Source organism: Miniopterus schreibersii (genome assembly GCF_964146895.1).
Source record: "Miniopterus schreibersii genome assembly, chromosome: 14".
Lineage (NCBI taxonomy): Eukaryota > Metazoa > Chordata > Mammalia > Chiroptera > Miniopteridae > Miniopterus > Miniopterus schreibersii.
Genome location: NC_138114.1, coordinates 33,786,491 through 33,809,943, shown reverse-complemented (window position 1 = coordinate 33,809,943; position 23,453 = coordinate 33,786,491). Strand labels below are relative to the sequence as shown.

The 23,453-nt window shown below is 35.7% G+C and overlaps 1 protein-coding gene across 6 annotated transcripts in view; it reads right to left on the bottom strand.

Moving 5' to 3' along the window:
• The window catches only part of PCGF5 (polycomb group ring finger 5), a 100,047-nt gene that overhangs the window by 15,046 nt on the left and 61,548 nt on the right, over positions 1-23,453 (bottom strand). For 4 of the 6 annotated variants that reach the window (XM_081157953.1, XM_081157951.1, XM_081157952.1 and 1 more), the window contains exons 3-9: positions 20,684-20,780; positions 17,889-17,944; positions 17,715-17,774; positions 15,303-15,451; positions 8,118-8,216; positions 5,494-5,583; positions 138-197 (exon numbers count right to left, since the gene is read on the bottom strand). In XM_081157953.1, the coding sequence (XP_081014079.1) occupies positions 138-197; positions 5,494-5,583; positions 8,118-8,216; positions 15,303-15,451; positions 17,715-17,774; positions 17,889-17,944; positions 20,684-20,780 (611 nt within the window). The remainder of the gene's footprint in view (positions 1-137; positions 198-5,493; positions 5,584-8,117; positions 8,217-15,302; positions 15,452-17,714; positions 17,775-17,888; positions 17,945-20,683; positions 20,781-23,453) is intronic. The other 2 variants (XM_081157955.1, XM_081157956.1) reach the window with 1 other exon arrangement.

Here is a 23,453-nt window from a genome sequence, read left to right as displayed (position 1 = left end):
TTGAAAGAAGTTTTGTAGCTCAAATAAGTATTAGTTTTACCAAGTTACATGTCTTGGGTACTTGAGTTTGGGGTGGAAGCAATCCCCATGGTGACAGCATCATTAGGGTCATATGTACAGTCGTGAGTGCCTCTTACCTGATACAAAGGGCCATCCTGAGGGCAGACTTGCGAAGCTGAGCAGTTCAGACACCGAAACTGCGGAGGAGATGAACTCATCAGATAAGAGGCATCCACAACTGGATACATATTTAAAACTGATCATTCAAAGTACTTTAACGTAAAACATGAGTCAACATGATTAATTTTAAGTAAACACTTTCCAAAATAGGGTGGTTGGTTTTTTATTTGAAAAAAAATTTATTTTAATAAACTTAGTGACTGGTAAAATTTAGCTTGAAGTAATTTTAGTATCTAAATAAGAGTTTGGCTAATATTCTGCAAATATTTTACCAAAATGGTAGCCCATCCTTTCCATCTCTTCTTCAAACACTAATGCCTGTGAAAATCCTCACCTCTTCAATCCAGGAGGGCACCCTGTTTCTTCCATCCCTTCCTATGATTAATCTCTAGATCTCCTCAACTACGTCCTGGGAATACCACTGTTTAAGGATATCAGAGCTCTGGCTCTGATGGGGGCATGAAATTTGCCTTAACCTGTAAGGGATCCATTTTCTCTTTTAAATTTGGTTCCTTAAGTTGTTCAGATTAGATTCTTAGTCTCCATATGTATTTTAATTTCATCAGATGGTGAGTTCCTTGTGTCTCTATCTTATTTATATCTGCAATATTAATAACTAAGGCCCAGAACTGGTTGGCACACAGCAGCCACTCAAAAAAATGTTTTATGAGTCATCTAGAAATGAACATATTTTAAAACTACTGAGTAAATTCATTTGCAAACTAACTTTTAGCAGTTTAACCATTCATATTTTAAAAATCATCCCCAAATATTGCTTTTCAATATTATGCTAACATAATTATGCGTATGTGAATTCAACATTGCATGCCTCTTCAAAATGGAAAAAAAATACATAAAAATGTAAAGTGTGATATAACCAGGATAAATCTAACACCCTAGAGCAGGTTTTTAAGAGAGATATTTAAAAGAATACTTAAGTAAGCAATAATTAAAACAAATGTATTGGCAGTCTTTAAAATTTTAGAATTTTTCCATTTCCCCAAAGACTTTAGCAATTTCCCCCCTAAGAGTTAGTCCTTGAATTTCTGTGCAGGGCTGATCAACATGCCGTGAGACATGCCCAGCATTGCTGTGTCCTTGGCAACCTTCCCCTATGAAGAGTCCTCAAGCTCTATCAGATTTGGACTAACTACCCAAGACCCAAATAGCATTTGAAGAGTTAAAGTGGAAAGAGGCCATTTCACTATTTCCCCCCACCATTAATCTTTCTGATATGAGTCAAGATAGATGTTTGCTTTTCCTAAAACTGCTTGAAAACTCAAAGCAAAGCAAAATAAACGTGGTACAGTAACTTTAGATATGGACTAGCAGGGGTTGCTGAAAGATAAAACCAACCAGGATCATCTGGGAAAGACGGGCTGTATTGAGAATGGGTACTCAGCTTTCCCAAGAAGAGATGAGTAGGAAGAACATGAGTTCATGATAAAAGCTAAGGCTTAAACTGAAAGATGTATTAACAATAAGCTCTCAGATGAGACTAAGTGTAGGGGGAGAGAATTATAATAATAATAAAAGCTAACATACATTTGTTAATAAAATAACTAACCTTTATTATGTCAGGCACACTGCTAAGTACTTTATACTATCTCATTAATTCTCACTAAAATTTTTCAAGATAGGTAGCATTACTCAAATTTTATTTTTTTTTAAAATTTATTTTTATTGATTTCAGAGAGAGGAAGGGAGAGGGAGAGAGATAGAAACATCAATGATGAGAGAGTCGCTGATCGAGCCCACAACCCGGGCATGTGCCCTGACCAGAAATCGAACCCGGATCACCTGGATCCTAGGTCGACGCTCAACCGCTGAGCCACACCCAGCCGGGCGACATTACCCAAATTTTAAGGATCAAAAAACAAACAAAACTAGGAAGCAGGACTCAAATGGGAGGAAATAACCTCAACATATATAACAAAAGATTAGTATCCAGAATACATAAAGAGGTGCTAGAAGTCAATAAAAAGAGAGTCTTAGCTTTGTTGCAGGTATGTGTATGTAAATAAACAAATCCCAGGTGGATTAAAAGTTTAGTATAAAAATGTACTAGAAGCAAGTGAAAGAACCACAAGGTGGACAGTGGTTTAGCAAATAAGCTGACCCCAGCCTGAGGCAGAGCCAGTTAGCAGTGCCAGCAGGTAAAGTACTGAGAACTGTCAGACATCCTGGCATCTGCTGGCAATGGAGAGTAGAGACAGAAAGATATGTGGTTGCTAGTAGGGGTTTAATCAAGAAATGATTGTTTTACTGTTAATTTGTGCATTCATTTCAATGATCAGAATTCATTAATTACTATTACAACTCACAACTGGAACAAGTTAAAAATTGTTTAACAAAAACTGGGAAATTGAGATTCAAATAAATGGAATGATCTTTAGGGTGTATTTTATGTAACTATTACCTTATTAAAGAAAAATTTTCATTCAATTCACTCTTCCAACAAATATTTATTGAGTACCTGTATTAGGCACTGCTCTTGGTGCAGAGACTTAGCAGTGAACAGATATAAGCCCTGCCCTCAGATTGCATTTTAACTGGGGGACAAACAATAAACATAAACAAGAGGCACAGTATGTCAGGTGGTAATGAGATACGATGGAAAACAGTAAGGCATCAAAAAGGATTAAGAGTGCCAATGGGAGAGGGGATTGTGACATTAAATGAAGTCAGGTGCTTCACTGAGAAGGTGATGGAGAAGCAAAGTTCTTTCAGCAAAGGGGTAAAGGGATCGAGTTAGGTGGACACTTGGGAGGCCAGAGCAAGCCTGGCATGTTAAAGGAAACAGAGGCAGTGAGGCTGAGTGCGGGGAGCCCGAGAGGGAGAGAGGGTAAGATCAGAGAGGTGTCTGGGGAAAACCATGTGGGGTCTGTATCTATAGGTCCCTGGAAGGATTCTGGCTTTTGTCTACATACTATTGGATGTTACTGGAGAGTTCAAAGCAGAGAAGTGACATGTTCTAACTTGTTTTAAGAGGATAGCTCTGGGTATTGTACTGGAAAAGGTGGGAGGGGGAACCGGGTGGCAGTAGGATTGGAAGCATCGGGTCCAGGTAGGAGACTGGTAGAAATTCTGAAGGATTGGTCTGGCGGTCTGGGTCAGAGTTGGTGAGTGGAGGTGGTAAGACATAAGAGGATTCTGATTATTTTGTATACTATATAGTATATGTATACAGTACAGAGGTCACAAAGTTTGCTAAGGATGGATAAAAGAAAAAGAAACTAACCAGGACTGACTTCAGGGATTTTGGTCTGAGAAACTGGAGTACTGGAACTACTAGTCTTGGAACTACTGAGATTGTGAAAACTAAGGGAGAAACAGGCTGGAGAGGGGGGAAAAAAACATGCTTATCATGGTGAAAAGATGAAACAGACTAATATATTACTTTACTGTCGCACTAAATATAAAATGTGGTAATTTCTCTATTTATTGGTTTTGTTTTTACGTGAATGAAAAAAAACATGATACTGAACCATTTTTTGAACCAACTTCGATTCAAGTATGCCTTAAATAACTAAGGACTTCACTCTATTCAGAAATGTGTAATCAAAAACCTAATTGTAGCAAAGACTGATTGAACTTACAGTCCATTAATGACAATTTCTATGAATTAGCCCTTTCATGCTTTGACCTTAGAATAACTGGCCATGTGGGTGACCTTTGGGAAGGGATGTTGTGACGGACGGTGAGTGCTAGCAGAGGTCTTGCAGTGGTGACTACTTACATCTCTTCAACCTTAAGGTAAACCTATTCATGACGATGGTTTCAAGCACATTCTGAAATGCCCAACGAACTATCAAAGGAAGCTAAAATTATATCAATGAGATATTAATATTACATGTAATATCACCATATCTAGGCCCCAACAATGCTGGGAAAGAGAATTGACTGTCTCTGTAATCTGTGCCTGGGACCTGAAACACTTTGGTTGGAAGGATTAAATGAGGGTGATATATGTACAACCATTTAACAACTAGGAAATGTCATATAAAAGCAAGTACTAATTTACCAAATACAATTAGATTTTAATTTTTTTTAAAGCACTAGAGAGGTTTAATGAGTTCTTCAAGGGCACACAACTAGTTGGTGACTAATACTAGAATGTAATTTTCCTTCCTGGTCATGAAAATTCAGCCTTACAAGGAAGGCTTTACCCAAGTGAGACTCAAATAGAAAAAAAAATTGTGACTAAGAATCTAGGTGCTTCATTTATTATGATAATCATATCAAGACATTTCTTCTTAAAAATAGCCAAATATTATACCCATTGAATGGCACACAAAAAAGATATTTTGAGGTTTGTTTCATAGAAGTTCCACATATGTCAACATTCAATATAAGTATGTTTTCGAACCACTGTAACATAGCAACCCTCATTATATTTGGATTCTGTATTACCTATCTTTGTGTGAGGTTGCATTTCTTAATGTTATGTTTATTTTTATAGTTAATTTATATTTTCATGAGAAAATATAATAAAATCTATCTTACAGAGAGGTTAAAATTACACAGAGTTTAAAAATATGACACATGGTACCCTATACACCACAAAATCTTAAGGTCTAAAAGGAGGTCATTTAGTCTAGCCTTCTAGACAACCATGTTTATTCATGTAATCAAGTTATTACAGCTATATATCAGTCTTATAATCCCTGATCCTTAAATGTCCCTAATATCAATGTTACATATAACTCAGATAAGATGTGCTTGAACCTTCTAATCAGCCCTAATCAAAGATACAGTTCAAAATATGAAATTCTCCTTCTATCTTTTTGGGATTTTCTTGTTTTTTCTCCTTTCAATCATTTCTCCTATATTGCATAGGGCCTACGGCACAATAATCAGGCAACTCACTGATTAGATTATCTAAAATTCTACTCTATCTGTTCCCTCTGTCATGACCAAAAAATCATGTTATCAGCCATTAAACATACTAGACAGGGCAGAACTTAGTCAACTCACCCATACTCCATATAGTTAAAAGTTCCTGTATTTTACTGGGGTATAAAAAATGTGAGTGCCATCTTCTCTGTCTTGAGGTTAGTAGAGCTCTGAACATACTGAAATGGGGTTTTGAACTTACCTTCATATAACAAAACTACACTTAACACAGACCTGGGTCTTGTACTTGGGGATACTTATCACGAAAGAGCTGGGACAAACAGTAAGAGGAACTGTTTTTTTTTTTCTCTTTCCCAAGCTAGTTTGCTCTTTGAGTTTCTAGGTAATACTGTTAAATTTGAGTAACACAATGGTCTATAACTAAATACACACAAGGTAAGTAAAAAAGCAATTTACGTTTTCGCCTCTGAGTCGCCATCTTGTCATGTAGATGAATTCCATAGTGTGATCCTTCCCCATAATTTCACCATTGCACAGCACATCCAACTTTTAAAAGAATAGTTACAGACCCGTTAACATAAGTAATTTCGAATGTATGTGTTTTACATGTTTTTTCAAATTTCAAAAAAGATTCAAATAGTTATAACAAAATAGAAGTATTATCCATTTATTTAAAAAGAACACTATTTTTATTAAAAGCACTGATCCATCTCATAAGTATTAATTCAGATATAAGTACCATGAAGCACTGTGTGTCTTGCCCCACATACCTGTATCTCAAGTTTGTACACATAATTTTGAAATGCAATGTAGGTTTTTAGTCCATGTCTCTGCAACCTTTGAGATTTCAGACATATTTCTGTGATTGCTTCTTACTCAATGAGAAGAACTGTGGAAACCTCATGGTTCCTCACAGCAGTTTTGCCTTATAAATTCATCTCTCAGAATACCTTCACCTTCCCAACCCAAATTTGAAGGAATTACTTTCATTAGTCTGTATTTGAAGAGGGTAAATGAATGAATGTGGATGTGTGATTTGTGGGGCCTTTGAGACATATGAGAATTGCCAGTAATTACCTGTAGCTAAATTGACAGCACAGTTAGGACCATGCACTGGCCTGTGTTTTCTAGGACTCCAGGCCTTCAGGCTTCTCTGCTCTGCTTGGTTGGTAACTTGCATTAACCGTCACAGAAGGGTTGTACTTATCAATGCTCACTTTTGCTCTAGTATTGCAGGAGCCAAACCACCCCTAAATCCTTAAGAAGGCCTTAAGAACTGTGACCCTGATTTATTAATTCAACAAAGCATAATAAATGTTTTTTGTAAGTCCCTTTAAATAAAACATTTTGGTTCTCTAGCTATTAAAAGCAAATGGATGGAATTAATTTAAAGAGCAGAAAGGGGGAAGAAAAATGAGTTTTAAATAACTGTTTGGCTAGACAAAGAATAGAGTTTTGAACTTTAAAATGAGTATAGTTCTAATTGTATTAGACAAATTATTAGCTAAAATATATTGATTTTTTGATTTATGGTAACTTCAAAATGTTTTTTAGACATTTTATGTTTAAAAGAACAAAACAGATACTTTCATTTTATCTCACCTCTAAAATAAATTCATAAGCAAAGAAGTAAAGGGACACACTTAAGATGCAATTCTTAATCAGGTATACTGCTTCCATTATTATTTAAAAACTAAACTGTCCTGCCCCAATAACAATGCAGTTACAGGATCTTCAGCTGTCAGGTATTTCATTAAATCCTCCTCCTACATGTTGGGCAGCAAAATAAGGGGGGACCAGTAAATATTACTGAAAAATCGTAAGAAAAGTCCTCTGCACTGGAATAGATAAGGAGCTGTCAGCACACTGAGTCTCTTCCCCTTCTGCCCTCTCCTACAGAGCAGTGCATGTGCCAGCAGTAAGAGTGTATGAGAATAACAGTTCTCTCAGCTCTAACAACTTCCTGAACACTAGGAAATAACCCAATGAGTCACACTTAAAAGGAAATAAAACTGCAAAACCAAATCATAAAAAACAATTTTACTCCCTATTTTCACTGTTGCACCTGTAAACTGTTATTACCTGTTACTTTTACAAAGTACATAGGGCTTTAACTCTCAGTTTTTTCCTAATGTAAACACTGATGTTTCTGGAAATTTTTTTATATTTGTAGGACCAAACCATAATAAGAATTTCTAATCCACAGATTAGTCATTTGAAAGAATTTTTTAAAAGTAATCTCTCTCTCACCCCCTTTCTCTCCCTAAAATTTATTGTCCATAAGCCTGAAAACTGTTGCCTTTGATGTCTGTTTATATAGGAAACTAGTTTTGGTCCTTAGTTTTTTTTGGATGCTGCTATCAGAACCCAAAGGAGAGGAAGAGACCATTAATATAAGTTGTAAGATTGTCATTTGGGCAGGTGAGCCATGTTTCATTATGTTATAGCTGTACGCCTAGGATCACAAACATTCTCTAAACATTGAATACATTACAAGCTGTGCTGGCATCAACATTAGGGCACTTTCTCATGTAAAGAAACTGGTAAACTGCATATATGCCGATGCAATACTAAAACACTAGCTTTTACCTAGTGCTAAACAATACTACTTTTACGTACCATGGAATTAAAGGAACATTTACAACATCCCTTTTGACAATGTTTTACATTCTAAAAAAGAAGTCTATGAAAAATTGGTAAAAATGGATCTCAAAGGTCTCAGATTAAAAATAAGAAACACAAAAAAGACACACCCTAAAGCATGCTGGCATAAAAATCAAAGAAAAAGGATCCATTTAACTGGGATATTTATTTTGAAAATACTTAATGTTATTTAAATATATCCTCTAATAAAACACTAAAAGCATTAGTGTTATGTTTTAGTCAGGATGTTAAATTAAAAAATAGAGACCACATAAATAGAATACTACATTCTAAGAATTAAATTTGTAACATAAAAATAACCAAAGTTTCCACAAATTTTAATTTAAATGTAATCTCAGTTAATTTTCACTTATTTTGTAAGAATTTTACTTCAGATCATAATTATCAAAATGATCAAGGTTACATTATTAACTTACCTCATAAGAACTTGGAAGTTTTAGTTTTAAACTTAGAAATTTTTTAATAGTTCCCACAGTTACACGTGTAGAACATCGAATGAATTTCTTCATTAACCCCTAAAGGAGAGAAAGATAACTAATTAAAACATGCTACCTGTTTACAAAGAAACTACAGGTGTAATTTCCACTACCACTATGAGTACTTTCAAAGTGTATTCTGAAAATGTTTGAATTCACGGATCTTTAGTATTTGCAATAAAAATGTTCCTAGGACATCTCGCTTCCCTACATGTCATCAGTTTGGCACAAATAAACTCTTGTAAGAATTTTAAAAATGTTCCCAATTCTTAGTACATTCTTGAAGACTATCATGTATCTATCATGTGTACTAAGAAAATCCTGGCAAACAGACAATCTGCATACCTCTAGACATTTGGTCAAAAACACATCATGAGTTAAAGTAAAGAAAGGTCTTAAAAAGCATATAAATATTTTATTATGTAATGTCATTTCTGAAAGTATTAGGGACATTAAAAAAGTCTCATAACTTTTAAATACTTATTTAAAAAGAAGCAGTGATTTCACATAGGGCCCCATGGAGCCCTAGGGGTCAAGAGAGAGTGGCCAGTTAGTCCACAAGAGCCCAGCAGCTAAGTCACGTAGAATGGACTCTCGTTTGGGGAGCAACAGGCCCAGCCAGTGTCTGATGGGCTGTGGCAGTACATTACTGGAAAAACAATGTTCTGTGTGCCTTGATTATCTCATTTCATCAGCAGTACTAATTTACTCCTTAAGGCTGACCATCACTAAAATACAACATCCAATCCAGAATGGACACCCAAACTGAAAGTGGATTAAATGAGGTTGTAGACATGATAAATATGAACAAATGTGTAAAACTTGCATCCCCAAACCTCAGAAAATATCAATACTAAAACAATAACAAAAACCAGCAACTGGATCTTTTAAAGATATAAAGTATTATTCTACTTACAGTGGACAGCTGGAAGTGTTCTTAAATTCACTAAGTCAAAAGTAGAATTACCCAGTCAATATGTATTTCCTAGTAAATGTATTCCCAGGAAAATGTATTTACTAGCAAAGGCCAATAGAAACAAATCTACAAATGATGTGTAGTCACAATTCAGATGCTAAAATGTTTATTAAAAGAAAAAAGTTAAAAGTTTCCTCTAAGCAAACATACTCTATCCTCAAAGAGTAAGACCTTCTAAACTTCTAAACAGCATCAAAACAAAGGGATAAATATACACGCATATCTCCTCTCTGTTACCTGTTCACATTTCAACCACACCAAGGTTTCCTATTTCCTTGCTCCAAATGGCTAGCACATCTTACAGGCTGCATTAAGTTAGGGAAAAATGTGAGGGCACTGGAAGACCCTCTAAGTGTATTCTCATCTGCAGAGAAATGTTTGTTGAAAGAACCTGCAGAAATGACTATGAAAAAATGATCTTTCAGAAATTATTAGAGATGTCAGAAGAATTAAGAGAAGATTTTTAGAAAGAAAAAGCTTGTTTCTGGAATTTATAATTCAATAAAGTTTGATATCAATCTAACAAAATTCCATCCTGGAATTTAATATTTACTTTGTAGGTACTTAGAAAATAAAAATATAACAATTATGCATCCTCTCTCTCTCTCTAGAAGCACTGTAATTTTATCAGATAACCCTTGTTGTGTCCTAGCTAGGTACATCTGGGATTGCTCTACAGATCTCTGAAAAGTACAGTGATTGACACATCTTAAGAGGGGCAGTAACAATTAAAGAGTGTTCATAGAAGATGACAGGGATGGTAGGGAGAACCTTAAAGAGCGAACCTAAGCGCAGTGCTTCTTCCCTACCGCTTTATTTCATAACACATGGAAAAGGGGAAACATCTGTACTATACACTCAGGAGGGGGAGGGGTAAAGGGAGACTGCTCCTGGGCCCGTGGATGCTGTGGCCCAGCCCTGAAGGGCTCACCATTTCAGGCATTCCTGTATATTTGAAGAAATAATTTATGGAAAGAGATTTTTGTTTTGTTTCCCTCTCATGGCATAATCCCCTTCCTTGCCTTCAAACCTTTTCCTTCCAATTCAGGCCAGAAGAGGAACAGTTCGAAATTGCTCCTTTCTGCTCTAACGTGGTTAACCTAGAGGACTCTTTATCCCTTGGTTCTAGAAGAGTTAAAATACTGTATCTGAAATCAGATAGTGGTCCACAGCTCAAGTTAGATAGGCTTCCAGTTCCAGGATACAATTTAAAAAATTCTAGTTCTTATGATAATGATTACTGAGTTTTTTTGTCTTTGTTGGTTTCTTAAACCCAAACCCCTTACAAGGTTTTTTTCTCTCATCTTCAGATGGTATGGTTAGTATCTCCACCCACTAAAGCAATTGTCAAGCTAGACTTTTTAAAAATTGAGATATAATTCAAATGTCATAAAACTCACCATTTAAAGCATACAGTTCAGTAGTTCTTAGTATGTTCATGAAGCTGGGCAGCCATGACCACTATCTATTCCCAGGGTATTTTCATCACCACACGAAGACACCACATACCCAATTAGCATTCACTGCCCTTCTTTCCTTGCCCCAGGCCCTCCCCCCAGCCACTCATCTATTTTCTCTCCACAGGTTTGTCTATTCTGGACATTTCATATAAATGGAATTGTACAATGTGTGGCCTTTGTGTCTGGCTTCTTTCACTTAACATACTGTTTTCAAGATTCATTCATGTTGTTTATGTTGTGGCATGCAGCAGTACTTCATTTTAGCTTACAGCTTGAATGACAGATTTTGTTGACGCATTCATCAGCTGATGAACATTTTGGGTTTCCATTTTTTTTGGCTATTATGGATAATGCTGTCACGAACATTCATGTACAAGATTTTGTGTGAACGTACATTTTCAATTCTCTTGGGTATATATTTAGGAGTGGAATTGTTGGGTCATATGGTAACCCTCTGTTTAACTTTTTGAGGAACTGCCAAACTGTTTTTCACACTGGCTGCACCATCCTACCTTATCAACATTTATTATTTTCCTTTTTTAAAAATAGCCTCCCTTGAGGGTGCAAAGTGGTATCTCACTGTGATTTTGATTTGCATAGCCCTAATGAGGTTTAGCATATTTTCATGTGCTTATTTGGTTATTTGTGTATCTTCTTCGCCCACTTTTTAAAAAATGGGCTTTTTGTTGTTGATTTTGTAAGAGTTCTTTATAAATTCTGGATACTAAAAGTTTACCAGACATGTGATTTGCAAATATTTTTTTCCCATTCTGTAGGTTGTTTTCAGTTTCTTGACAGTGTTCTTTTAATTTTGATGAAGTCTGGTTTATATTTTCTTTTGATGCTGGTGCGGATCATGTCTAAGAATCCATGGCCAAATCCAAGGTAATGAAAATTTATCCCTGTGTTTTTCCACTTCAGTTATTATACTTTTCAACTCCAGAATATTTTAAAACTAATTTCTATCTATTAATATTTTCTATTTGGTGAGATTGTTCAGACATGGTTTCTTTTAGTTCTTTGCACGTACTTAAAATGGATGATTTGAAATCTATTATCTAGCAAGTCCAATGTCTGGATTTCTTCAGGGACAGTTCTATTGACCGCTTCCTTTCTGGTGTATGTGTTATACTTTCTTGTTTCTATCTGGCTCAATTTTTTGTTGAAAATTGAACATTTTAAATAATATAATGTGACAACCTTGGAAAATCAGATTCCCGCTGGCCCCTAAGGGTTTACTGTTGTGGCTGTTTCTCTTTGTTTAATGACTTACCTAAACTAATTCTGTAGTCTCTATTTTTTCCATCTAGTGACTGGCTAATGATTGAACAGATTTCCTTATACACTTGGAAACAATAAGTCTCTCAGTCTTTGCTGAAGACTCTGTGTATGTGTTTTGGGGCACACCTCCAACACTAAATCAGGCTGTTGGAAACTCTGCCTTAGTTTTCACTTCCTGCTCCTGCAGAGCCTCAGGGTCAGCCAGAAGGGAGAGCTTCACACCTATTCATGCCTTTCCTGAGTATGTATATATAGTCCTGTGTAAGTGGCTTGGCCTTTTAGATTCCCAAGAATATGTCAGAGCTTTTCAAAGCTCCTTGTGAGTGAGGTATTCCAGGAACCACCAGATAGGTCAAATAATGACAATTACTTGGCAATTTAGTTTTGAAAGAGCTCCACCTCTGTTTTGTCCCTTTGGTGCCGGAGAGGCCGCAGTGGGAATGTGGGCTATTTTTTCACGACTCTCCAGAGAGTGGGGAATGGGACCAACACAAGTTAAAATGGCACAAAGCCAGACATTTTTCTTGATTAAATGCTCCACAGACTTCTGCAAACCTTTGGTTATTAGAATTCTGAAAAAGTTGATTTTGAAAGTTTTTGTCAGTTTTTTCATTGCTTTTATGGAGGAGCAAATTTTTTGGAGGTCTTTACTATTTTCACTGCCTTCCTGCTCTTGGCATTGGCTTTTTTTTTTTTTTTTTACAAAAGCAGTAGCTATACTGTGTTAACTATCCATGTAACTACTCCAACACCATATTTGAGAATCATATCCTACTGCAAAGGAAGGAGATGGCTGAGGGGGCTATAAAGGAACATAGATATTGTTTCTCTGCCTTCAAGGAGTTTATAATGTTTCAAGGACACCACCAAAAAAGATAAAAAACAGCATCAGTCCCTGGTGCCTTCAGGAATACAATCAATGCTGACTTAATAACTAACAAACTACACCCTAATTGAGTGATAAATGCAAGTCCCACAGAATTTCAGAGAAGGGATTCACTAGGGTGGAAAAAGCATCACAAAGAATAGAGGTCTCTGCTTGGGTCTTGACAGAAACATAGGAAAGTGGTGGGAAGAGGGAAGAACATGCCAAAAAGGAAAGCTTCTTCAAAGTTTTAGAGGGTTGTAAGTATTCTTAGTAGTAGCCTTTATATATCCTGGATGCAAGTCCTTTGTCAGGTCTGAGTGCCAACGTATATGCTGGTACTCATATATAAAGCAATAATCATGTTTTGAGAGGAAGTTTCACTGATGGGTATCATAGGAGATAAACTTATCAAGATAGGGAATAGTTAAAAGCCTTGACTACTATTGGGAAGGGATTAAGACTTTGTTCTATTGGCCAGAAGATCGGAAACTATGACCACAGCTCTCAAAAAAATAGATGGCCAGCCAGAGTTGGCTTAAGTAAAGTTTTATTGGAACACAACCATGCCAGTTCATTCACTATTGTCTATGGCCACTTTAGGGTTACAATGAGGAAGCTGAGTAGCTTCAACAGAGACCATATGGCTCACAGAGCCTAAAATATTTACTATTTGATCCTGATATTGGCCGTGACTCTGGCCTTCACCCTCTGCGGCTGTGGACTCAGCCTTGGATAAGAGAAATTAAGAGTACAAAACAATTAAGAGACTACTTCAAATAATCTACATATAAGGTGAGCAGCACTAGGACTGGGGAGTTTTTCAGGACTTATGACAGGCTGAAGGGAAAGAGGTCCAAGATGACTCCAAGGTTGTGGACTTGTATAATTGGTTGAAAGATGTTAATGATAACTGAAATTGTATGTATGGAAAAAGAATAATGAATTTGTCTTTAAACATGGGAAGTTTCAGGTGTCAGGGAAACTCCCAACTGGGATACTTATATTCATACTAGAAATCCTGCAGAAAAGTAGACTTTACATTTATTTATAAAGATATTCAGCTTTTCTACAAGACAATAACTCATTCATTAGAGAGCTAACGGATGATCACAATCTCTATTATGAAGAACCCCCCAAAATAGGGGTTACAGAAATGTTAGCAATTAAGAAGTGTAAGGTTATTACAAACCCTGATGAAAAGACTTACAAAAAAGAAAGGGCGTTCCATCAGAGCATAAAAAAGCAACAGAGAAGCCTGGGAAGATAAACAGGTACAATGGCCACCTCTCTAAAGATTTCTGCACTTTATTACATGCCTTATCCTTGTGTAAGACCTCACCAAAGTTCCTTGAGTGAATTTTTTTCCTTATTTATATCTTCACTGTCTAATATCAACATAGTGGGTTAGTATTCACTGAATCACTGTTCATATATTCTTTGTTGCAAGATACTGGGAACACTTAATTGGAAATAAAAATTTATTTTTCATTTCCTAAAAGAAAAATATTATTAAATTAGTGAAAATTCAACCCACTGGCCTACAGATCACACAGTGGAAGTGAAAGAGACATTGAATATAGTCATTTGAATAAAACATGGACTACAAAAAGAGAAACAATATTCTCAGCAGCTAATATTTGCTAGAACAAAGTGACAAAAATCTATTTAAGTGGTAAAGTAGTGAATATTTATAATGAAAACAAAAGTTTCTTGTAATAAAAAAGGAAGTAGAGCCCGGCCAAGAAGCTCAGTTGGTTGAGCATCGTCCGGTGCACAAAAAGGTTCGATTCCTGGTAAGGGGACTTACCTGGTTTACCTGGTTGTGGGTTCAATTCCTGGTTGGGGCAAGTACGGAAGGCAACTGACTGATGTTTCTCTCTCTCTCTCCAAGCATATCCTCAGGTGAGAATTTAAAAAAAAAAAAAAAGTAAAAAATAAGTATGTGTTGTAAATTCTCTAATATAGAGATCTTTACAGAAAGGTTCAACTAGCAGGGAGATACAGAGAGAAACAGGGTTAGAAACAGAAATTCTACAGGAAACATCTGGGAGCCCTGAAGGACTTTAAAAGTTCATACACGGTTTACAACATCCAATTTTACTTCAGAACCAATTATATTAGCCATGACATGAAGAGTTTTGTTGAGTTACAAATAAAAATAGAAAAATAAAGGAGAAAGTTAGAGGAAGTTGAACAAAAAGGTTGGAGACACTGCCCAATGTGAAATGATTTGAGTCTGAGTTGGTATCCCCACTTAAAAAGGGAAAAACAATGTACTTTATGTCAAAGGTATAGAAGGAGGTGGAACAAGAAATAGAGGTGTGGTTCTCTGTGTGAGCCACTAGGTGGTGGCATTGGCCCAGGACGGTTCAGTTGTGCGGGTTGGAAATCAGGTACCTGGAGCAAGCAATAATTGCTTGGGCATTTGTAGGTATGGGACTGTCAGAGAATGGTATTCTACTTGATTATGTTAATAAAAATTTTATCAAAGGTTTACTATAAAATAATTGTAAAAAATTCAACTGTACTTGTCCACTTACCTTTACTACATTGTCCCCTGATTGTCCGTTATTTCGTAAACAATCTAGACATATAGCAATTTGTGGGTCACTTCTGTGATAGTCTTTATCATCTTGATTTTCATCACCTTCTTCATCTACTTTAGGTTTGTCAACTTTGGAAGTATCATCTGACAATTTAAACAAAACCAAGATATAATTCAAAATCAGTAATTAAAGTTAAGAAACAATATATTAATCATCAAAACAAAACTCAACTTTAAAAAAGATTTAAGTTTTTGATGAAGAAATTTTAATACCTTTAAAAATATTCCAACTAACTCAACAATGAAAATATTTTAAAAAATCATCAGTGACTTCCTAACATGGTCTAAGGTATCTAGGCTCACTGGGATATCAAATGAAAGATTCAGGACTAGCTATATTTGGTCACAAAATAATTGCAATTAGTGATTAGATCACTTAGAAAGTAGACAGGATATAAAATACTTCCAAATTCTATATATATATTCAAATTTAAAACTGAGTACTCTTTTAAAACTAAAATATTCTTTTTACTTCTCAAAATTTCAAATTATTAGGTATTCATAAAATCAGCTGGTTAAATATAATATAATGAATTATCTTTTTAAACATGTACATGTGTATTTCTTGATTCCTTCATTCACTGAGTGCCTTTAACTCTGTTAGATATGCACTGTGCTAGGCTTGAGGGAACAATATTGAGACTAGAGTTATCATCCACATCCTCACATGGTCAGGATATAGGAGGAGATACAGGAAAGTAGAGAAAACAGATGAAGTCAGACAAGGCCTTTGATGGAAGAGGTAAAATAGACTCCATGGCAACATGTAACAAAGGTAATAAACTCAAACTTTGGGGTGAAGATTTCCAGATAAAATATCTCTAAGCTGAAACTAGAAAGAATTAGCCAGCCAAGCATTACAGTATGGAAAAGCCCAAGAAAAAAAGGTCAGCTCCTCTATGATGACTGTAGTATAAGCATTGTCGTTCTATCATGAAAAGCAAGTGGGTTCTCTTTTGCATTCTTTCTTCTACATATTTATATGGAAACCACACAGATACTAAGTCGCCTTTTAAGAACCAAACTCCCAGATCCAAGAAAAAATCCAAATTCTCCATCCAAACTAAAGACCAAATATTATAAAATACTTTAGAGGAAGAAATAATGGGAAAAGGGAGGAAAATAAAGTAGGCTGCAGTCCTTCACAAGTCACTCTATAAGATACAGAGTCAAGAACTAAACCTACCATATCGCTTCTGATAATGATCCCCTGGAACCCTGTCCTCTTGAAAAGGTAGTCAAAAATTGGAACATTTCGTCAACTTTATATCATCTATGCTTTCACTACAATACTATCGTCTAAATTGTAATTTACACTTGGGTAATACAAGCCTTTAAGTCATTTCTTCTCAGGCTTTGTTTCTTTGCCTATTTTGTTATAAAGCAAAAATAATCCCTTTCTATTGTATCCCAGTCATTCAAAATTATGTCCCTACTACAGGAAGCCAGCCCTGCACAGTTAAGTTAAACTAATGAAACTATGATCCCCATTTTACAGATGAAAAGAGAAAGAGCATTTTTTTCACCCATCTTAATTATTACATATAATTGAAAATCCTATGATCTTACGGAAAAACCAGAGATGGGAGACAGAGCCTATAAAAACACACATACATCCTTCAGAGATTTCAGTGGTACTTAGGTCATCTTGAAATAAATCTTACATTAAATAATGGGAAAGGATACTTCCTTATAATTTCAGGTATGTTTTACTTTTTTTCCCTTTGTGTGAATTATACACTTCCTAAAAGCCTTTTCTCTGCCCAGTAATGTTACTTAGCTGAAATTATTAAAAATGTACTGATTGCTGAATCTCCTGGGACCCAGAAGAGAAACTTGGATACTCAGCACTGAAAATGGGAAAAATTCCCATCAGCACCTAGAAATATTTTTCAAATTCCAGGATATAAAAAAATTTCTATCACCTGAGCTCCACCCATGAAAACTTCATTCCAAGATCCCCTTGCTATGCTCTCAGGCACATCTCAGTTCCCTCTCAGTTCCCTCTCCTATTCAAATAAATGTACAAAATAAAACAAAATCCCTCACTGTTTAATTGCAGGCTATGGCTTGCTTCAGTTTCCTTCAGCTCTCCAGCAAATATTGCTATAACCAGTAGTCAGTTTTCTGTTATCTCCTCTTTCTCTTCCTAAAGTCCAATTTCCTCTATTTCCTATTACCTTTAACCAGAGTGATCTCATGATTTTAATATAAAGGATTCATAATATAAATAAAGAATTATGTACAGGAGAAACTTTAGGTTGAAGAGAGAGATTAGTTGACCAAAGCTACAAAAAGCTAATCAATTTGAGAGAAGCTGTCAGATACAGACGTAAGAAAAAGTCACCTTGTCCATTTTCTTGAGGCTTATTTTTCTTCCAAAATTCAGATTCACGCTCAAGTTCTTCTAATTTAAAAGAAAAAAGAAGTATAAAAATAATAGAAATAATCATGAAATATGTAATAGAAATGTTGATTTCATAAAACACAGAAATCTGCAAGAAGCCAAAGAGCAACTTACGTTCTCGTAGTCCAGGGACCAGTTTAAATATGATTTCCTCTAATGTATTATCCAACCTTCCAAAGGGAAAAAGAGAATATACTAACAATGAAGACAGCAAAATCCAATGCATATGCTGTTTGAAATCTCTATCTTATGTGTGTTGCAAATGTAGAACATGCAACAGTATCAGCACATCTACAACAAACTCCTCTGCATGCAGAGCACACCTATTTCTAACCTTTCCCACAGTGACAGGTTGATTACAAAAATGGTCCCAGTCCCCAGCTCTCTATCTACACACTCCGAACATCACTCTGAATTCCTCCCTTGATTAAGGGATAGAGTCTCTTTCCCCACCCCAAGAATATGGGCTGGCCTTGAAATATGGTTAAGCCAATAGTATGACACTGTGCTTAGTCCTGTGCCTAAGCCTTAAGAGGCGCCTCATGCTTTTGTGTACTTTCTCTCTCAGAATCCATGAGAACAAAGCTGAAGGACGAGGTGCCAAGTACAAGAAAACTAAGCTGCCCTGCTGATCTCAGCTGGTTCTATCTGGCCAGCAGCTAACTGCAGTTGCATTGGTGAGACCTGAGGAACCACTTAGATCTGTGAATCACAGAATTGTGAGGAAAAAGAAATGTGTTTTTGTTTTTAATTGTTAATCATGACACTTAAGGGTGGCTGGTTTGCAGCAATAGCTGATATACTTACTCTCAAAATCTCTACCAAAACTCTCGCTCTTTCCTGTAAAGGAAATAATCTCCATGCCTCTCTTCTGAGAAATTTAGACCATTTATTCTATCTTCCTAGATAAAAGAATGTAAATATTTATCTTAACATTATTCTAGGGTTTTTTTTCCTGGTAAGAGTGTAACTCTTCCTCTTCAATGCTTTCATTTCTTTACTCTCATTCTCTTGCTCCCACAACACCCTTTACTCTCTTCATACCTTCATCCTGCTCAGCAGCATTACTCTTCTCTAACTACAAACATGTATAGTTTCCTTGCATCTTAAAAAACCCAACCTTTATTTAACTTATTGTTTTTTCAAGCTGTTAGCTCTTTCCCAATCTTTTCTTCCAATTGGGAAACCTTTGAAAGCATAATCGACATTATTTTTGTCACACATTCTGTGTTTTGTTTCCTTTACTGAACTCCCCAAATCATCCATAACTTCAACTGAATAGGTTTAAAAACTTTTTGAAGACATTTTTCTCCCATTTTGCTCTGCAGCAGTTTGATAGGGTTTTCTAACTGCCTCTTTCAAATTGTCCTTTCCTGGTTTTCTTTTTTTCTGTCCCTAAGTATTTTTCTTTTCCAGCTACCTCTAAATCAAGTCTTTTCCAATGCTCTGCACGCTTTGACCTTTTCTGCAGGCTGCCTTCCTTGAGGATCTCGGCCACTTTTGTGACTTCATATAAGCAGATAACCTATATATTTATATATAATTTTAATATAAATATAAGTTAGCTTAAATACATATTTAATTATAATTAAACTACCATATAAGCAGGTAACTTTTATACACACTACATCTCTGCTGAGCTCAATATTTCCAACAGATGCTGGATATCTTAAGCACCTTCCCAGCAAGGGGTGGCCGATGGATGGTGATACTTCTCTCTCTCAAATCAATAAAAACATATTTAAAAAAAAAATGCTTCCAGACACCGCTAAATATACACTTGGAGGTGGGGGAGGGGGGCAAAATCACCCCTGGTTGAGAAGCACTGATATAAATCCAATCAGCAGAAGCCTTGCTCAGGACCATGGGCTACCGGAGACCAATGGCCCTCAATGTTAGCACATTTCAGAATCATCAGAAGGCTTTTACCTACAATGGGCTCCTCTCAAAGTTTCTGATTCAGCAAGTCAGAGGTGGGGCCTGAGAACTGTCATTTCTAACAAGAGACTCATAGTTTGGGGACTATACTTTGAAAACCACTGGGCTAGACATTAACCTGTAGATAAATTACCCCAATTACAGGCACTAAAATTGGCAAGGGGGGAGGGGAGTTTGAAATGTTTGACTTGCAAATCCAGATTTACGGGATGACAGCAAACATCACACAGAAATGAACATTACATATGGCTACCTAGAGAATATCCAGTATTGTTTTTAGATGTGTACTTCCTTAAGATCCCACAGTTTGTGACAGAGCTATGATAGGAACAGTGGGGAAAAAGCAGGTTTAGTGGTAACGACACCTGGCTTGAAGCTGGGAAGTGCCATTTGAGTTTGCTGAGACCTTAGGCAAAGCCATGGTAAATTTTAATTTTCTAACCTGGAACAAAGGGTTTGGATGAGGATCTTACTACTTCCAGCTTTAAAAATATATGATTATACTTACATAAATGACAGTAATTTTAAAAATTCTATAAGCTTTAAGTAAATGTTTGTGAATTCTGTTTTGAACATACAATAAATTAAAAAAAATTTAATAGTACTAAGATTAGTCTTCCTCACTATTAGGTCTGCTCTCTTTCCACTACCATGTAGCTCAATACAAGTCATGCATTGTGTAAAATATTAAAATACTGAAAAAAACTACAACTAAGTTAACCCTGAGACACTAATATAAAGTTATAATTTGGAAATGTATTAAGTATTTAATATGTACAGCCTTATTTTTCAAAGTGTTAATACTCTAAAATGAAATAAAATGCTTTAAAATGAAAATCATAAAATGTATAAAATCTATATATATATATACTGAGTCAAGGCGCCAACAAATATTAGGACGCATAATAAAGATTAGTATGTGCTTCTGTAACTTATTTAAGTTAGATGAACTACAAAATACATTGACTTACCTCAACATTTCTAATGGGTTTGTCTCGTGAACCTGGTTGCCACACCGTGGACAATCATTGCTGTCTTCAAAGTGCTGAACTATACAGGTCTTACAGACTAAGAAGAAAGAAGGTGTCAGGTTAAAATGCATCATTTGAATTTAAACTGAATGTAATTAGAAATAGTCCTTAAAAATTACCTACTACAGGTAGAGTGCTATTCTTTAATCAAACTTTATAAAACCTTAAAATTGTAACACTGAAAAAAAAAACCAACTGAAATAAAGCCTGCTGTCACAATTTAAAAAGTATACACCACTTTGTTAATTGTTTTTCTTAAATATATTCACAAACCAAATAATTTATTCATATTACTATAAAAAAGCTACTCATTTACATAACACAGGTTTTTCTTAATTAAAGATGTAAGACCAAAAAAAGGTTTTACCTTTATTGAGAAGTCTGCATTTACTTCTTTTGCTAGAAATTTATTTGAATGCAAAATAAATAAAAGAACTTGAGTTTTCAACATGTTTGGATTACTTTTTACTGGCAGGGTGCTTCCTGGAACAAACCAGGAGTTAAAATGAACTTCCAGCCTTTGCAGAGTATGAAGAGTCTAGTCTGTGCTTACAGGACACATGATTCCATGAACACAAAGTATGGTAGTGGCATCAAGTTAGTAAAGTGAAAGAATGACTGCAAAGCTGACAGGGAAAGCTAAGATTTTAAATGAAGATTCTCGACTAAAGTAATAGAAATATGATTTGTGGATTTTTTGGCCACAAATCTATATAGCCTACATTTCCTCCAAATAATACTAATCTTTCTTCCTATGAATCTCTTTCACCTTTCCCTAAGCTTCAATTACCTATAATACCAACTGTCTTGCCCCAAAACCTTAGACATATTTACAGCACTGAACTATAAAAAATTTTCAATCCACTTTCCTATCCCAATACCCCCTCCTCCATTTTATTACCCTGTGTAATGTGAAAATACAGACAGGCACCCCCAACCCCCATTTTACAACTCCATTACAAACAACTTTTCCCCCTCCTCATGCTCCACACTATCTAAAAGAAGTAAAAGTTTATCGAGATGACTGAGCAAGAGTAAATACTAAGGGATTCCTATCACTAATATTAGGTAAGAAAATTCAAGCAAATTACATATACTAGTCAGAGCAACAATGGTCAGGGAAGAATTCTACTAACTTTAAAATCATTAACGCATAAAGAGAATAATATCTTGGTATTTCCTTTCATTGATCAACAGACGTTTGTTTACGGAGAGCCAGACATGGTATTAGGAGTTGGGATGCAGAAGTAAACAAAACAAAGTCCATACCCTTATGAAGCTTATATTCTATTTGGGAAGGCAAACAGAAAATTTAGTAGTGAGGAATAAAAAAAAAAAAAAAAAGGGTAGAGAGAACTGGGGGCTGGCAGCTATTAAGATAGAGTGATCAGTGGAGGACTTTCTAAGAAGGTGACATCTGAGCATATTTTTTGTTAAGTACACCTGAATCACATGTTATCAACCTCTTGATACCATTACATACAGCTATTAAGGTAACACCCTTCAGTACTGTTCTCTCAAAATTTGGATGAAACATGTTCTAAAACATATTTTAATGTTTTAGAAAACATTAAAAATAAAACCGCTTAGATATTAATAATATATCCTCTGTCCTCCAAATCTCTTGGTCCCAAAAAGGTTCTAAAAGTCTTTTAAAAAGTCAAAATAATGTTTGGGAAGGAAGGGTTACCTTGATAAGCCACCTAAAGTGCAAGACAGAGAAGCTTAATTCCTCTAGAAGATTGCTGATATTTGCTCTTTTCCCAGGGACAGTAGATAAGGCTCTGAAATTTGGGGAAGTCAGCAGAATAGAGGCAAGAATGAAGGGGTATTACAAAGTCTGATCCTGTCCTGGAGTGCTGATCCTTGTGATTGAAAAGGTTTATCATACCCAAGGATTCAGAAATTCCTGGTTGTCTATCAGCCTTGGCCAAATAGAGAGGCCTGTGATATGCCCGGAGCAAGCCCTAATCTGAGTCAGTCCACAGGCTAAGGGGTAAGGAGCCTCTCCTCTCAATGACAAAAAATACTAATCTAGACTGCTGAAGAAAGAAGTATAAAGCTCACCCACCCACCCACCCAAGGTTTCAAGAATAAGGCTGTGTTAATTGCTTAAGGCCAAGACAACATCAGTGCCCAAGGATGCTGAAGGGGAATATTAATCTATATTCTAGATCTGGACTGTCCAATATGGTAGCCGCTAGCCATGTCTGAGCAACATGAAATGGTGCTAGTTCAAGGTGAGATGTGCTGTAAGTGTAAAATACAGATTTCAAAGGTTCAGCATGAAAAAATAATCTCAGTATTTTTTTTATATTAATTAGATGTTGAAATATTTTAGACACACTGGATTAAATAAAAATATTTTCATTTGTTCTTTTAAAAATGTGGCTACTAGAACATTCTAAATTACACAGGTGGCTCACTTTTATTTCAACTGAACAGTGCTGTTCTAGAGCAAGATAAAAAGCCCCATTTGGAGGTGAATTTATGTTTCACACCAACATGTGAGATACAGTATGTTATTCTAGTTTTGCAGATGAAGAGGTTCCTATAGGCCAGGTAACTTGTCTACTCTGATGAATGGCAGTATAGAGACTTGAATCCAGGTTTTCTGATATGAAATCACAAATTTTATGTAAAATTTTAAAGATTTTTTTAACTTTACAAAGGAAAAGAATGTTCTGTAGAAATGCCATCTCTCCAAAAC